Below are 17,448 nucleotides of genomic sequence, written 5' to 3'. Positions count from 1 at the left end.
ATCGAATGTCATCGTCAAGCCAGCCGAAGAGATAAAAAAAAAATGGTATGGTGGCTGTGGGGTTCGAACCCACGCGCACTTATGTGCAGAAGATCTTAAGTCTTCCCCCTTAACCACTCGGGCAAACCACCTCAATGTTCACAAATTTCACTCTTACAATTTATGTAACCACAAAGTATTGTGTAGAATTATCCAGAAGCTTCTTCATCGTATATAATACCTCCTCATCTTCATCTTCTCAACAATCCCAGAAGAACAGAACTTTCCAGAATCCCAAATTCGTAATGGCAGAACACTTAGCTTCAATTTTCGGTACTGAAAAGGATAGAGTGAATTGTCCTTTCTACTTCAAGATCGGTGCTTGTAGACATGGAGATCGATGTTCGAGGCTCCATACGAAACCAAGTATTAGTCCTACTATTCTCCTCTCAAATATGTATCAAAGGCCTGATTCAATTACCCCTGGTGTTGATGCTCAAGGCAATCCCATTGATCCTCGCAAAATCCAGGAACATTTTGAGGTATACCCATTAAGTTTTTCTGCTGTAAATTACTAGTTTTGTCACGATTTGACATGGTTTATGATATGATTGCTTCTTTTGAGGTATACCCAGTTAGGTTTTTCGCTTAATTTGTCTATTTTATTGATTATTGTTGCTACAATTTGGTTGTTTCATGAAAAAGACCTTTACTATAGGTGTTTTAGTGTGAATGATAGTGAATTTTGTGTGGTATATGATATGATTGCTTCTTCGGAGGTATACCCAGTTAAGTTCTTCTGCTTTACTCGTCTGTTTTATTGGGTCATTGTTGCCTCTATATTTGTGTGTTTTATGAAAAAAATGGACTTTTGTTGTAGAGGTATTATAGTATGAATGATCCGTGATTCGACATGTTCTATGATATAATTGCTTCATTTGAGGTATACCCAGTTAGGTGCTTCTGTTTTATTGATCATTGTTGCCACTATTTGTGTGTTTCGTGTAAAAAAAAAATTGTTGTAGGAATTATAGTAAGGAACGATCGATCATGGATTTATTATGTTATATGATATGATTGCTTTCCTTTGAGGTTTACCCAGTTAAGTTCTTTGTTTTATTGATCATTGTTGCCACTATTTGTGTGTTCCGTGTAAAAAAAACCGTTGTTGTAGGAATTATAGTAAGGAATGATCATGAATTTGATATGTTATATGATATGATTGCTTCCCTTCGAGAGTTACCCAGTTAAGTTCTTCTGCTTTACTTGTCTGTTTTATTGGTCATTCTTGCTAGTATTTGTGTGATTCATGAAAAAAAAAAAGAATCTTGTGAGAGGTATTGTAGTATGAATGATCGGGAATTTTGTGTGTTTTATGATATTGACTGCTTCTTTTGAGGTATTCCCACTTGTTTTTTCTGCTTTACTTGTCTATTTTATTGGTCATTGTTGCCACTATTTGTGCATTTCATGAAAGAAAAGACTGTTGTTGTAGAGGTATTATAGTATGAATGAGCCATGATTTGACATGTTCTGTGATATGAGATATGAGATATGATTGGTTATTTGAGGTATACCCAGTTAGTTTCTTGTGCTTTATTGATCATTGTTGCCACTATTTGTTTGTCCCTTGTAAAAAACCGTTGTTGTAGGTTTTATAGTAAGGAATGATCTTGGATCTGACATGGTCTATGATATAATTGCTTCTTTTAAGGTATACCTAATTAGGTCTTATGCTTTGTTGATCATTATTGCCACCATTTGTGTGTTCCATGTAAAATGACCGTTCTTGTAGGTATTATAGTAAGGAATGATCTTGGATTCGGCATGTTTTATGATATGATTGCTTCTTTTGAGTAAAGCTTTATGTTGAATTGGAAATGGAATTGGAAGCATGACGTTGCTTTTTAGTGGTTCATAATGCTCCCTCTGTCCCAAAATAGATTTTTGCTAAGGTAACACTTATTTTGGGACGAAGGGAGTGGTAGCTATCAAATAGCTTTGTACTTTGTGTTCTTAGAAAAAATTTGAGGAGAAGGAACTAATTGGAAATTTGGAATATGATTTATTATGGTACTGTGGCAGGATTTTTATGAAGACTTGTTTGAAGAACTGAACAAGTATGGAGAGATTGAGAGCCTGAATATTTGTGACAATCTGGCTGATCACATGGTAGGATTTCTGTGCTTTCTTGTAGTCATTTCGTTGATCGTGACTGGTGGTTTTAACTTGTTGTATTGTACCCTGTGCAGGTTGGTAATGTTTATGTTCAGTTTAGAGAGGAAGAGCAGGCTGCAAATGCACTGAAGAATCTTACTGGAAGATTTTATGCCGGTAAGTTTCTATTCTTTCAAACCATAGTAATAAAAAATATTTGAATAGAGGAGAAAGAATGCAAAATGGTGAAAGAACATGTCATGTATGAATTGTATTATTGGAACCAGGGGCATAACTACACCCAACCAAGAATGTTCAATTGGACACCCTTCGCTGGAAATTATGTTGTGTGCATATAGGTTATAGGACTGCTAAGGCAAATGGCAAGGAGGAGGCTTTTGCTTAGCGGTAAAGAGTAGTGACTAGTGAGGGATTTGTTTGAATCAATTTTAACTTTTGGAAGTTTAAAACTATGTTTTATCCCAATCCCCACGTGTTTTTGTAAAGAAACGTTAAATTTTCTGTCCCCATCCCACACATTTTTTCAAGAAAATTGTTACAATATGGTCACCGATCTTTTATTTTCTTCAAAATTGAGGTGGCTAATGAAGCAAAAAACTTATTTTGTGTTGTGTAAAGGGTGTTCAATGTTTAGTATGTATCGATAAACAACATAATTTGACCTATATACTCCGTAATTTATGGTGAATGGTTGGTTGTAGCTCTCTTGAGTCTCAAACCTGATTGGAACATATAGCACGTCATGTTCAGTTTGTCACCAATAGTTCATAATGTGACTATTTCCGTATACTCTGTTTGTTAATAACTCTGCAGGAAGGCCCATCATTGTTGATTTCTCTCCAGTGACTGATTTTCGTGAAGCCACCTGTCGACAGTACGAGGAAAATGTCTGCAACCGTGGTGGATATTGCAACTTTATGCACCTCAAAAAGATCAGCAGGTAATAATTGCCACTCTATGTAAAAATATGAACAATTTTTTTACAAACAGTAGTCTTAGAAATTCAGTTATAACTGACTTGTCTTTTATTCTGAGTAATTAGGGAATTGCGACGTCAGTTGTTTGGAAGGTATAGGAGAAGGCATAGCAGAAGCAGGAGCCGAAGCCCTTATAGGCATCGCAGCTATGAAGACCGCTCTCACAGGAGCCATAGTAGAAAGCATGATGAAAGGGATCATTATTACGAGAGTCGAAGCAGGAGGAACAGAAGTACAAGCCCTGACCACAAGAGGGGTAGGAGGAGGAGTCCTGGTGGCAGAAGAGACCAAAGTCCAGTTAGGGATGGCAGCGAAGAGAGGCGTGCAAGAATAGAGCAGTGGAACAGGGAAAAAGAACAGGCAGAACTTGATAACAGGGCTAATGCAGACAGTAATTACAAAAATGAAAGCAATTGGAATGGATCTGCTCCAAACCAAGATCTGTATTATAATCAACAATGACAAGAAAGTGCATATGGATAATGAGTGAGAATATCGTGCTGGTTTGTGTCCTTATCCCTTATGATTTTTGATGCTTTTGTTCTGTCCTAATGTATTGTCTTCTGAGAGGGCCACCCGCCATGAAATAGAGCTTAATGCCCATTTTCTACTTGCAGGCGGTGCAGGTTTTCAATTCTTTGATAAGCAATCTGAAAAGTTTTCGACCTCTAATTTTTTTTGGTGTTCTGGCTTTAGATATGCTTTTTTTTGTGCATCATTCATTGTTTACTATCGCATCTGCCCTTTGAAATTATTATTTTAAGTTGAAATAGTGGTTTGAACATAAATTTTAAGTGAACTTTTAGATTTGAACTTCCACCCGCAATCCTCAACTTTCACAAATTTCTTATCCCAAAAACATAGCTATTGGAACAAAACTTCAACCACCTCCCCCAAATGTTTGTGTCGTTCCACTTTGTTTTTCAGTTTTGAAATTTTTGTTGAGTGTGATTTTTCTTTCTTTAAGGTTACAGTGTGTATACAGTTTTCTTTGACATTTTATTGTTTTGAAGTGAAATTCCTCAACATTATCCTATGTGACATTGTTCAAATTCCACAAACTATTGTGTTACTGTTTGGGAAGAAATAACTTACTGATGCATGTTGTTTTGTTTTGCTCTTGGCTCATCTATCAGAACATATTTGTGCAATATCTCTCTATAAAGTAGGAATTGAATTTAAATTAGGTGATGGAGTGCCAGAAATCTAAGGTGCAATTGTATGTTGTCACAATGTTTGAAAAACTTGTCGAATTGGTGGTAAATTCTTTGCACTGTAATTTTACCAGTTTCAAAAAAAAAAAAAACAAAAAAACTCTGAATATCATCAAATGAAAGCTCATCATTAATTTACCTTTTAAAGTGACTCATGCAGTGTTGCCTTCCAGGGTTTTCCACTGCATAAACTATTCCATAATTGTCAGGTAGGATTGGATTATGCAAAAAAAGTGATAATAAATTTATCTTGTTGTATTAACATTTCAGTTTCATACATTTCTTGGTCATCCATTTGTTCTTCTAGGTTGTCCAGGCTGAAATGTCCTTTTTCTGGCTCTAGGTTTAGGTCTTGCATTTTAGGGTGCTATGTAATAAGAGACGTTGACGATAACTTGCATGATGTTTACTTGTATAATCTTTGCAAATGCGTTGTGTGCTTGTTTGTGCAGTCAGGTTTCTTTTGTGCAGAGCTCATCCAGGCTAAGCTTTCAAACTGTTGTTTGGCTTTTTTCTTAATTTTTATTACTGCTTACCGGGAAATGTGTACAGGTTGTGGAGCCAAATCAGAGGATATATACCAACAGGTTTAATTTCACAGGCATTTGCAGGGACGAGAGAAGAATGACCGATCTGCAGCCAGCTGGAGACGACAATGTTCAAATTCTTACTTGTTCCTTTAGTCTATTTTTAGTTTAGGGTAATGCAGCTTGGGAAACTGCTAGTTTTGCATCCTCCAGACACTATTGTTTGCTATTATGTATGGTGGTGAGACCTATTTAAGGTTCTGGATGGCTAGTGTCTAGAGAAGAATCTTGATGATATCATTTAGATATTTCATCGTTTACTTGATTTTGGTCTCTCTGCTGACAGTCGAACGAACTGTACTGTGTGTATGTTGGCGTTTGGACAATATTTGGTTGAAGTTGAACTAACCTGTGATGTTTGTAATTCCTCTGAGGAGTTCTCTGAAATATCTTAGTGAGAGAAAATGACATAAATAGTTCCTTAACTAGGTCTAAAATGGTCTCTTAACTATACACTTAACGAATTTAGAAAAATATGATTTATACCCATAAATTTTAAAAACTATTAAAACTAATAGTAAGTTTGTATTACAAGTCATGTGCTTTGTCTACTTCACACCTTGAGCCGATTGTTCATTATTTTCATCAACAATCATATCATCACTTTTGATATTCATTGAATATTTCATCACTACTTCGGTGTTCACGTAAAAAATTATGTAATACAACACTAATAATTACTATAGAGGGTGCTTTTGTAAAAGATAAAAGTTTGGTGTAAAATTTCAATTTTTAAAAGATCCCTAATAATGAGATTTGACCCAAATACTAGAAAAACTAGCATTTGGGATATTTGTCAAATAATGACGGATTGTATGGACATACACTATTTGCCAAATTTTCCCCCAAATATTACTTGGGAAATCTATGGCCAAATAGGTCCATTAATATGTCCAAATGACGTATAATTTCATTGGTCTTAGGAAGGTGGAGTGTACAGAGATTATATCAACAAAAGTTCTGGTGGAGTGGTAAGTACTTCTTCATCCTTAACCAAGAGGTGGATATCAAACACTGGGTAGGAAACCAAAAAAAAAAAAGAGTACACAGATGATACCTCCTACTTTGCTCTAAGTAGAGCAGTTATTGATGCTTTCTGGTGAATGTACCATGAAAAAACGATATTTGTTACTTTTTGATGAACGTACCATAAAAAAGAGGCAAGCACAAATAAGATGATAAATTAAGTGAGTTATTTAAGAGATGAAAATACCTTATAAACACTAAGATCATCATTTTTTAACTTCTCAACATATGTAACCAACTTTAGAATTGCAGATAGTAATATTTCTATATTTCATTTAGCCTCCAAATGTATGTATATATGCATATCTTTCCAAATCTTTAATAAAAGGATGAAATGTATGCATCGCGTTTAATCAACTTTACCCACCCATCTTATGATGAATAATCTCCACGTGGAGGATCAATCGTGTTTTCCCTTATCCTTAAGGGTAACTCAATAGCATATTATAACAAGACGTGAAGTGTTAGGAACTTTTCTTTGACTTAAATTGTTTTTTATTTTCAGGAATAACAATTTGGCTTTAAATAATTCCTTTAAATGTCATAGAATAACACTAGTATCACTATTTTGAAATTGTGAAGTAGCTGTAATAAGCTGAGAGAAAATGGGAACAAGAGAAATTCCAAACAATAATTCTTTTCACAATACCTTTTTCTCCTAAAAATTGTCTTTTTTTGAGTTGGTTCACCAAATTCCGATCCAGCAACACACATTCTACAGGTTCGAAGGAATCTAATGCGCAACTAGACTCCGTCCAGATTCGCGTATTGGGTCCAAGTTAAAAAGACTACCATAATAAAAATTAACAGACTATGCTCTACCACTATGGAGAGAATAGAGATTGTTTTCGATAGACCACAGATAAAAAAAATTCCTATGAAGTCATAAGATTAAAGGATCATATAAAGAAAGGTATTCAAAAATAGTAATGAATATAGATAGGGGCAAAACTTTCTGGTAACAAAAACATTCATCAAAAATTGACCTACGAAAACCAAGGAAAATAGCTTAAACCATAGAGACCAAACATCTATAAATAAAAAGTAAAATAAAAATAAAATCTTTGCTCTTCAAAAAGATCTTTCAAGCTCTCTACTTCCTTCCTTGCTTGCCCTTGAAATTCTTTTGGCCACTGAAGTTCCTGCAACAAAGTATTGCCAATCAAATATTAGTCATGTTTCAGGCGAAGGGCGTTGGAAAAATGGGAAGAAGGGGCTTTATGGTGTTTGTTGTACATACTTGTTGTTAGATTTGTTGCCAGAGAACTGACCACCAGATTTCGGGGACTGAGTTTTTGGTTTGTTGTTACCATTGAATGAAGGTTTACCATTTTGCTTAGCAAAAGGGGTGGCTGGACCTTTCTTACCGCCTGAAAAAAAAAATTGTCGTCAATAACAAAGCTCGTATAGTAACACTCCATGGAGAATGTAAACATAAAAAAAATGAAGCATGAAAAACATATCAAACCTGACTTGTTGTCGGGTGTTGCTTGTTTAGCTTTTTTGCCAGAGCCAGGAGCTACTTTAGGAGATGGAGCTGGTCTCTTCTTCTGCTCAACCTTTATCATAAAAGGAGCGATTAGACACAACTAATATAATTAAGACAAATCGATCCATTCACAAGTCCGGAAAAAAATAGAGCACAATCACAGAAAGATCCAAAATTTAGTACCTTTTTAGGTGTCTCTTCTTCTGAATCATCATCTTCCTCGGAATCATCATCCTCCTCAGAATCACCAGAAAAATCCATCCCTTCTGGACCATCCTAGAATAAACAACAGGAGAAAATGTTCAATACAATACACCCGGACAGAAACAGAATATAAGGAATAACATTTTTCCTCGTATAAAAAGATAAAAGATGCAGAATAAGCATCACAAAAGTCTTTATGAATCATACCATGCCTAGAGTGCCATCAGAGTCATCTTCAGAATCATCTTCATCATCAGAGTCATCTTCATCAGACTCCGCCTCTTTCTTTGATTCAGCTACCTTAGCATTTTTCTCATCCTTAACAGGTGCAGACTTCTTTGCATCAGGCTTTACATCCTTCACATCACCCTCAAGTTTCCCATTCAGTGCCTCCAAAACATTCTCTTCATCCGAAAAAACATCATCTCCAGAATCAATTTCATCACCGCTGGGATCATCAGCAGTGTATCCAATGAAGTGCACACTCCCATTTTTCCATCCATGTGAAAGTTCAAACTCCTTTTCAAAGACCAAGTCAAACATCAACTGAGGTCTATCCTCAGCGGATAGAGTTCCAATGACATAACTGTTATCTCCAACAGTTAGGCGTAGTGGAACATATTTGGCTTCTTTGACATCTTTCACTTCACCGATGGCAGCCTACAAACAAAATCAAGATTTCAGCATTCAAAAATGCCCTAATATCCATTTAAAAGCAAAGAGAGATTATGCTAGCATGAGAGAGAATACCAAGAAAAAAACTAACCTGGGAAACATGAATGAGCTTGAAAAGCTCGGGCTTAACCTTTAGTGTTTGTCCTGCTTTCACTTCAACACCTATACATAGTTCATGTGAAAGAGATGTCACACCTTAATAAGTTACACAGCATACAACTACAACAAACCCTGTATAATCCCACGAGGGGGGAGGTGTCAGGGAGTGTACGCAGCCTTTTTTTAATAAATCCACACTAAAATTTTGAAGAACACCATTAACTTGCGAATACTAAAAAGTGATCTCACAAAACATTTATATTTCAAAGTAGGGCATTCAGCTCAAAGATTGCAACTTATTTCTCTTATCTGATGTAATAATCTGGGTTTAAAATTCATCACTGTCTTTAAAAAAGTAACATAAAATCTGACAAATAATTGCTTTTACACATACCCCACAAAGTGCATACAATCTTAACACTAAAATCAATACACATTACCAGTAACACAGCCTAAAGATTGAACAACATATCAGTTAAAAACTAACATAAGAAGAAAACAAAAAGGCTCCACGAACCCTCAAAATTTTAAACTTCCTTCTCAAATAAACACCAACAAGTAAAACAAGGGTAACAAATAAAAACGCAAAATTTGAATTTCAAACATACCCAAAACTCTAAGACTGATCATCATATCAGTTGGTAGAAACTACAAACTAACAAAAGAAAAAGAGAAGCTCTACTACCCTAAAACTTCCTACTTTCTTTTCAAACAAATACAATTATCAATAAGTAAAACAAGGGAACGAGATAAAACACAGAATTTGAACCTCAAACATACCCCAAAACTCTACCAGAATCCAAATATAAAATTGAACAATATATCAGGCTAATAAAACTAACAAAAGAAGCCCATGGCCCTGAAAAGTTATTACTTTATTTTAGAAAAATCACCAATAAACAAGAAAACCCATGTAAAACATACAGAAATTGAATTTCGAGCATAACCCAAAACACTACTAAGGTAACTAACACAAAAAAAGAAAACAGCTTAACAACAACAACATACCCAGCAAAATCCCACAAAGTTCATTACTTTCTTTTCAAATAATCAAAAACCAAACAAGGAACACATAAAAACACAATAAAATCGTTTTTTAACACCCCAGAACTCCATTGATGATGTGAAAAGCTCAAATATTAGGGGCAACAGAGTATAGCAACAAAACTTCTAAAGGAAACACATAAACACACAGAAATCAAATTTAAACCATAAACTCTACTAGGCAACAACAAAAATCCCACAAAGTTAATTACTTTCTATTCAAATAATCACCGATTAAAAAACAGATAAAAACACAATAAAATTGATTATCAAACACACCCCCAAAACTCCGATTGTAGTTTGAAAAGCTCAAATACTAGGGGCAACAGAGTATATCAACAAGACTTGTAGAGGAAACACATAAAACACACAGAAATCAAATTTCAACCATAACCCAAAACTCTACTAAGAAACTAACACAAAAAAGCTCAACAACAAACCAACTAAGTTAATTACTTTCTATTCAAATAATCACCAATAAAGAAGCAGAAAAAATAGATAAAAACACAATAAAATTGAATTTGAATCATACCCCAAAACTCCATTGATGATTGTTTGTTTGAAAGCTCAAAAAAATTGAGGGCGAAGTAAGAGAGCAAAAAAGACTGCTATGCGAAGAGCAAAGATTATAGAGGGCGGTATGAGAGAGGGTTTTAGAGGCTTTATATAGAAAAACTTGCCGCTTTACTAGGGTTTATGGTTTCCCAATTTGACAAAAACTTTCAATTTTTTTGTATACTAAGAGAACCCGATGGGCCTAGTTTGAGGTAGCCCAATACACCATTATCGTTTATGGGCCAATATTTGAACTCTTTATTAACTTTTTTTTTTGTTATTTATATGAGAATTTTATACAAATTCATAGTGTTAAGAGTAAAAAATAAAAAATAAAAAAATTACTACATCTTATACCTATTTTTTTTTTCAAATTACAAAATTCCTTAAATTTGGTGGAATTCGAAAACATCCCAAAACGTCTCAAAATATCGTGTTTTGGTTTTCGATATATCCCAATACATTGCGTCCCGATTTTAGATACATCGTCCCGATATATCGCGTCTCAATTTTAGATACATCACTCAACATCCCAATACGTACGTCGTATAAAGTGATGTATTCGACAAATATATCATGTAAAGTAATGTATCTAACTGATACATCGCATAAAGTGATGTATCTGAGAATATGAGAGAAAATTTTTGTAATTTTTTTAAATGACAGGAAATTTAAAAAATACAATAAAATAAGTTGTATATTAGATAATTTTTTCTATTTATATCAGGTAGCCACTTTATGGCAAGCATTTAAAAGTTGTTTAGTTTTTAATTTTTGTTCCCCATATGGCCATATTTATAGTCTTTTATTTTTGTTTTTTTAATAGTGTTCACAAAGCATAAGATTATTCTATATAAGGTATGACTTAGAAGGTGTTTAGATTGATTTAAAAGTTGATCAAATCTACTTTTAAGTTTGTTTTTTATTTTTGGAAGTCTTTGACAAAAATAATTTAAAATAAGTCAAAAAATGACTTAAAATAAGTTAGAAAGTGTTTGACAAGATTAAAAATAACTTAAAATAAATAGCTATTTTTGGTTCATAACTTATTTTAAGTAATTTTAAACTTATTTTTAAGTTTGTCAAACAGTTTCTAACTTATTTTAAGTCATTTTTGACTTATTTTAAGTTACTTTTATTTTTGTCAAACACTTTAAAAAATAAAAAAAGTCACTTATAAAATTGACTAACTTTTTTTTTTTTGGTTTTCCATTCGGTGTCCGGTATCCACATTGAAGCCCGATTAAATTCAAATTCGCGCCGAAAAATCCCACATTGAGGTAAAGCGCTTCCTAACAAAGGCAACTACATATCTAAGGGGACTCGAACCCGAGATCTCTTGGCTAAGGAGGAAGAAGTATTTACCACTCCATCACAACTCTGGTTGGTAAAATTGACTTACTTTTAAGTCAACCAAACTATAATCAAACCAAACATTTGCAATGAATAAGGCTATGTTTGGACTACTCCGACAAGCTTACCAATCTACTCTTCAAGTCCATTCCTCTGTTATGTAATACTTCCCTTATCCAATCCTCCATGTCCACCGTCCTCCGCCCTCCCTCCTCCCCACTCCGCCACCACCACGGCGGCCGCCGGCATCATCGCCACCACCTCTTACCTTCATCACCCTTTTTCCTTCCCCTAAAACCCCTTTCACTGTCTCCCTCAATATCCCTTTACACCCCCTATTCTTCATCTTCCACTTCACCCCAACAACTTCTGCTGGATTCCCAAGAAACCCAAGTTGATTTCGACAATTGGGACCCCATTTCTGCTTCTGGGGTTGCTGAAAGTTTCAATTTTGACGATTCTTTTGATTCTGTGGAGTTGAAGAAGTTTGAAACCCCAGCTGTTGAGGTGAGGGAATTAGAGGACATTCCTGATCAATGGCGTAGGGCAAGATTAGCTTGGCTTTGTAAAGAGCTTCCTGCTCATAAGACGCCTACTATGGTTAGGATTTTGAATGCACAAAGGAAGTGGATTAGGCAAGAAGATGGGACTTTTGTTGCTCTTCATTGTATGCGAATTCGCGAAAATGAAGCTGCTTTTAGGGTAATGTGTTCCTTTCTTTTAATGTTGAACAAGTAGACACACATGTCCTATTTGACATCTGGTATCTATGTCATATGTCTTTCAATTTTGAGTGTGCATAAGTACACATTTAAACTAGTATAGAGTTGAACAAGTAGACAGACTGCAGATGTGTCCTATGTGGCATCTTTCGTGATGTCTTATGTTAGGATACGCGTGTCTAATTGTTCAACTTTATACGTGTTTAAGCAGAGGCAGACCCACACTTGCAAGTGAGGGTGCACGTGCACCCGTTAACTTTGAAAAAATCATGTATATATATGTATATCTAATTGTCAAAAATTAGGATATAATTAGCATTGCACCCAAGAAAAACATATGAGTGCCCTTGTGTTGTTGGTACAAGCTAGGGGAACCACTCCTGAGAACCGGGTTTGAATCCAGCTAAAGCCCTTTTTCACTGTTTTTATTTTTAAGTTTAGCTTAGAGCTAAGGTAATATTGATGCACCCGAAATCTTTAAATCCTGGGTTTGCCTATGAGCTTAAATGCTGACTTGTGCACACTCAAAGTTGAAGGACATAGATACAAGTTGATGCCAAGTTAAAGGCATATGTATGTCTTATGCCTTTTAGTTATGTTGGTAAAAGTATTTGGGTTGATCATTAGTAGCCTCACTTATTAGTATATATTATGTGGAAGAAATTTGATATAAATTTTGGAGAATGTGGAGAAAAATTCTGTTGAACTGTATGTGTGTTCGCGAAAATGAAGCTGCTTTTAGGGTAATGATGTTCATTTCCTTTAGTTTAAAAAAGTTGTTATCTTTTGTGTTTTTGGTTATGTTGGTAAAAGTTTTCGGATTGATCATTAGTAGCCTCACTTATCGGTAGCTATTATGTGGAAGAAATTTGCTATAGATTGTGGAGATAATTTCTGTTATACTGTGTGTATTTGTGAAAATGAAGCTTCTTTTAGGGTAATGTGTTCATTTGCTTTAGTTTAGTCAATTCTTTATTATAGAAAACGTTTGTATCTTTTTGTGTTTTTGGTTATGTTGGTATAATATTTGGGTTGATCATTAGTGGCTTCACTTATCTCACTAACTATTATGTCAACGATATTTGCTACAAATGGTGTAGAAAATTGCCTTTTCTCTGTTCTTGGTTGATTTTTCTTATAAGGTACTTGTGCTTCTTAAGATTTTGTACCTATACATTAGGTATTTGTACTAGCCAGTCTTGTCAAGGTTTAGTATTTCATCGTTTTTGCACTTTAACCAGTGTTAAGAAAATTGCTCAATAGGTTCGTACTCCATGGTGCCGAGTTTTTTTCATTTGGAATGTCTAAGGAAGAGTAGCTATTGGCATTTTACTTGCTTCCTCAAATTGAAATCTAAAGCTTTTACATTTAATTGCATCCACTTTGTTAAACAACTTATTTTTCCATTTGTCCGATGCCTAATTACTTTTATTATGTATTTGAAATAATAGTGTCTAAACTCTAAATCACAAAGATCTAACAGTGTCTGGTGCAAAATAGCAGGTTTACAAATGGATGATGCAGCAACATTGGTTTCGATTTGATTTCGCACTAACTACGAAGCTAGCAGATTACTTGGGGAAGGAACGAAAGCACTTGAAGTGCCGGGAGATTTTTGATGACATAATTAATCAGGGACGAGTGCCTTGTGAATCTACATTCCATATTCTCATTATTGCCTATCTTAGTTCATCTGGACCATCAGTGTTAGATGAAGCCTGTAACATCTACAATCGCATGGTGCACTTGGGAGGTTATAAGCCTCGGCTTAACTTACACAATTCTCTGTTTAAAGCTCTTTTGGGAAAGGCATCGAGTGAGAGTAAACACTTTCTGAAACAGGCTGAATTTATATATCAGAACTTGACTTCCTCTGGATTGGAAATACACAAAGATATTTTCGGCGGTCTTATATGGCTTCACAGTTATCAAGATGTGGTCGATATGGAAAGAATTGCTGCACTAAGAGCAGAAATGCGATCAAGAGGAATTAAAGAGAGCAAAGAGGTAATTGTGTCAGTTTTAAGAGCTTGCTCGAAGGATGGGAATGTGGAGGAAGCCGAACGAACTTGGTCAAAACTTCTCTCCATCGATGGCAGTCCTCCTTCTCAAGCTTTTGTCTATCGTATGGAAGTATATGCAAAGATTGGAGAACCTACAAAATCTTTGAAAGTATATAGGAGGATGCAGGAACAACTGGGTTCCACCTCCGTTGCAGCATACCATAAAATAATAAAGGTGTTGTCTAAATATCAAAAACTAGACCTTGCAGATTCTATCATGTCCGAGTTCATAAACAGTGGTATGAAACAGCTGGTCCCATCATTCATCGATTTGATGAGGATGTACTCCGTTGCAGGTTTACATGAGAAACTGGAATCTACCTTTCTCCGGTACCGTGAAGTCTGCCATCCGAATCTGACAGTTTTTAACATTTATTTGGAATTGTTGGTGAATACTGGCAATCTGAGCCTGGCTGAAGAAATCTTCCATGAAATGCGTGGTAATGGGGCAATTGGTGTTGATTCTCGTGCTTGCAACAGTATTTTGAGAGGCTATATGACCTCTGGAGAGTATGTGAAGGCAGTAAAGATATACAATTTGATGCGCCAAAAGAAATATGACGTTGAGATTGAATCTTCATTGATGGAAAGACTTGATTATGTTCTTAGCTTGCGGGAGAAAGTAGTTGAAGAACCTATTAGGCTGAAGCTCACACCAGAACAACGAGAGGTTTTGACGGGGTTGCTTCTTGGGGGTGTGCAAATTAGATCAGATGGAGAGAGAAGTTTGCATGCAATCCATTATGAATTTAATGAAGAGTCGAGGATCCATTCCATTTTTAAGAGACACATACATGATGAATTTCACGAGTGGTTAGGCTCTCATGATACGATGGTGGATAGCACTGCTGACATTCCTAATTCTTTTACCACCATTTCGCATTCTTATTTTACTTTCTATGCTGATCAGTTCTGGCCCAATGGACGCCCTTGTATACCAAAACTCATACATAGATGGTTGTCACCTCGCGTTCTTGCTTATTGGTATATGTATGGTGGTTACCGGACATCATCTGGTGATATTCTATTGAGAGTAAAGGGAAGTTCAGAGGGTGTTGTGAGTATTCTTAAAGCACTGAAAGCCAAATCATTAGACTGCCGAGTAAAAAAGAGGGGGAGAGTCTTTTGGATAGGATTTCTGGGGGACAATGCTACATTCTTCTGGAAGGTGGTAGAGCCCTTCATTCTTGATGAATTAAAGGAACTCCTTAAAGCAGGTGGCGACTCAAATGGATCCCTGGAAACCCAATGTATCAATTTTGACAGTGGCTCGGAGACTGACGAGAAGAATTCAGAGTGTAGCGATGCTGACACGTCATAGAGCCTTGTCTGATTGATGTATTGGTCTGTATGCCTTCTATTGCAAGGTGTAATAGGTTATTTGAGATTAAAAACGTTGCTGCAAAAGTTTGTGGCTGATAAGGTGCCTGACCACCTTCTTCTGACAGGTATCATTACCTCAACACTATCTTTTGTGACGTGTCTAATCGTAGGTTTAAAACCATATATGTAAACTAGCTCTAGAATAACCTTGTACATATTCCTCTGGTATATAGCACATTCTTTGACAGTTTGCATAAGTTGAAAGCATAGGGTATAACACGTCTCGGTACACAACTCTAATCACCTTTGACATATCAGGAAAAAAGAAACTCTATTCACCTTTGATTTCATAAGTGGCAGCAATTGTCATGATAAAGCTGATGTCAGAGCAGAAAGCTACAATTCTTCGTTCCTTTTGATTTTCATGTGTAGATAGTGCTTCCTCTGTTTCATGTTGATCCTACATGAAAATAGTACTCTTTTCCAACCTTTTATCCTCAGTTTCTGGTTCGAACAACAGTAATGATCAGTTAATTTGTAGACGGCAGGACCGTGGTTCATTCACAGTCAGCTCTGTTACAAGATGCTACTCACAGCCCACAGGTACTAATCATCTTACTTTTGGTCTATGGAAGAGTATATGGAAAAGTAAGTCATGTGTTTTGTGTGGTCGACTCAAAACAATCTACAAAGATGACGGTTAGCTAGTCTGCTACATGTGCTGAATAGAGGCGGAATCAGTTTACCATATTTTCTTACATTGCTCTATATCATCTACACAGATTTGGCAGATGTTCCTTTATTTGTAGTGGGCTATGCCAAGAACAGCTGCTGATTTTCTTTCATCCTCAATCGGTATGACATAGTGCTGGTCTTTTAGACATCAATAATACTTGCATATTGATTTTCCTCCTTGCATTTGTGTTCAAAATCACAAGTTTGAGATGAATACAAGTGCTAAAGCACATTTTCTTAGAGCTGAGACCAACAGTTTTTTTCTGTTTTAACTGTAAAAGAACGTATACCTCTGACGAGAGGGAGTTGCTCGGATGGTAAGCACCCCTCACTTCCAACCCAAAGGTTGCAAGTTCGAGTCACCAAGGGAGCAAAAGGAGTGGGATCTCCAAAAAAAAAAAAACGTATACTTCTTGCTCGTGGTTGTCTTCAATTTAATTCAAGATGTTAGCTGAGATATCAGTTGAGGTCCATCATAGTTGCTATTTTTCAAATACATGGCGAGAAGTGATCAGTTGACGCTAGTTCTACTTACTGAATTGGGTTGATGATCTTTCTTGTTTGTACAACTCAATGTCAACGAAATTCAGACATTGGGAAAGTTAGATGTCTGATTAAGAGAGAAACAACCTTATCCACTGCACTGTATTATTGTTGGAACCTTTGCATAGAAGCAAGCAAGTAAGATGAGGTCGCTCTGCTCTATAGATAAAACGCGTTTCGTACTATACTTATGAGCTCGTCTAGTGTTCACTACTTGCTAACAACTTACAATTGTTGATTCCAAGTTCGATTAAAGGAGGGGTATTGCGGAGATTGACAATCAGCGTAAAATTAATCAATTTCGATAAAAAGATCTCTGTTGTGTCTTTATCCTTCTTCAAGTTTATTGTAGAACTTGTGGTCCTATGTACACTTGCTATTTGGATCATTTGCACTTTTGCTCCTATTTTGTGTTGCTCTCTAATTATTATCCTTAAAGATAAATATCATTTTCTTAATTTATATTTTTGAGTCCATATAATTCCACAAAGTAACGTTCCGCTAGACATAAGTTCAAAAGGAAAAAAATCAAGACAAGTTTAAAGGGCAAATCATACAATTATATGCTCCAATTTGGTTCATATTATTAGTGACTAGTGAATAGACACAACATCAATTCATTTCTTTAATTTGTGGTACATATTAAAAAGCCAAAATAGTCCCACATTTATCACGTGGAAGC

The 17,448-nt window shown here is 35.6% G+C and overlaps 4 protein-coding genes and 1 non-coding gene across 7 annotated transcripts in view; 3 read left to right on the top strand and 2 right to left on the bottom strand.

Moving 5' to 3' along the window:
- LOC125843569 (uncharacterized) overlaps positions 1–17,448 on the top strand; it is a 224,888-nt gene that overhangs the window by 54,522 nt on the left and 152,918 nt on the right. The window lies entirely within an intron of this gene.
- Positions 49–131, bottom strand: TRNAL-UAA (transfer RNA leucine (anticodon UAA)). Its single transcript has one exon. It is a non-coding gene; the product is annotated as a tRNA-Leu (tRNA).
- On the top strand, positions 245–5,327 carry LOC125843558 (splicing factor U2af small subunit B-like). Of its 2 annotated transcripts, XM_049522680.1 has the most exons (6): positions 245–521; positions 2,065–2,151; positions 2,232–2,313; positions 2,971–3,097; positions 3,200–3,637; positions 4,901–5,327. In XM_049522680.1, exons 1-5 carry the CDS (start codon positions 285–287, stop codon positions 3,594–3,596), a joined length of 930 nt encoding a protein of 309 aa, XP_049378637.1. In that variant the 5' UTR covers positions 245–284; the 3' UTR covers positions 3,597–3,637; positions 4,901–5,327. The 2 variants fall into 2 exon arrangements, with proteins under 2 accessions (XP_049378637.1, XP_049378639.1); XM_049522682.1 differs by lacking the exon at positions 4,901–5,327 and having other exon boundaries at positions 3,200–4,425.
- On the bottom strand, positions 6,878–10,177 carry LOC125843559 (histone deacetylase HDT2-like). 2 transcript variants are annotated; one of them, XM_049522683.1, is made up of 7 exons: positions 10,005–10,177; positions 8,421–8,491; positions 7,862–8,314; positions 7,634–7,726; positions 7,430–7,520; positions 7,202–7,331; positions 6,878–7,103 (listed from the first exon to the last, which is right to left on the bottom strand). In XM_049522683.1, the coding sequence occupies exons 1-7, from the start codon at positions 10,015–10,017 to the stop codon at positions 7,055–7,057; spliced, it is 900 nt and encodes a 299-aa protein (XP_049378640.1). In that variant the 5' UTR covers positions 10,018–10,177; the 3' UTR covers positions 6,878–7,054. The 2 variants fall into 2 exon arrangements, with proteins under 2 accessions (XP_049378640.1, XP_049378641.1); XM_049522684.1 differs by lacking the exon at positions 10,005–10,177 and adding an exon at positions 9,532–9,559.
- LOC125844584 (pentatricopeptide repeat-containing protein At2g15820, chloroplastic) lies at positions 10,614–16,352 on the top strand. The gene is made up of 3 exons (XM_049523897.1): positions 10,614–10,645; positions 11,479–12,082; positions 13,606–16,352. Exons 1-3 carry the CDS (start codon positions 10,614–10,616, stop codon positions 15,484–15,486), a joined length of 2,517 nt encoding a protein of 838 aa, XP_049379854.1. The 3' UTR covers positions 15,487–16,352.

The sequence above is a fragment of the Solanum stenotomum genome, chromosome 11 (genome assembly GCF_019186545.1).
Source record: "Solanum stenotomum isolate F172 chromosome 11, ASM1918654v1, whole genome shotgun sequence".
Classification (NCBI taxonomy): Eukaryota; Viridiplantae; Streptophyta; class Magnoliopsida; order Solanales; family Solanaceae; genus Solanum; species Solanum stenotomum.
Note: the sequence above shows the minus strand (reverse complement) of the source record. Positions and strands in the feature narration are given on the sequence as shown.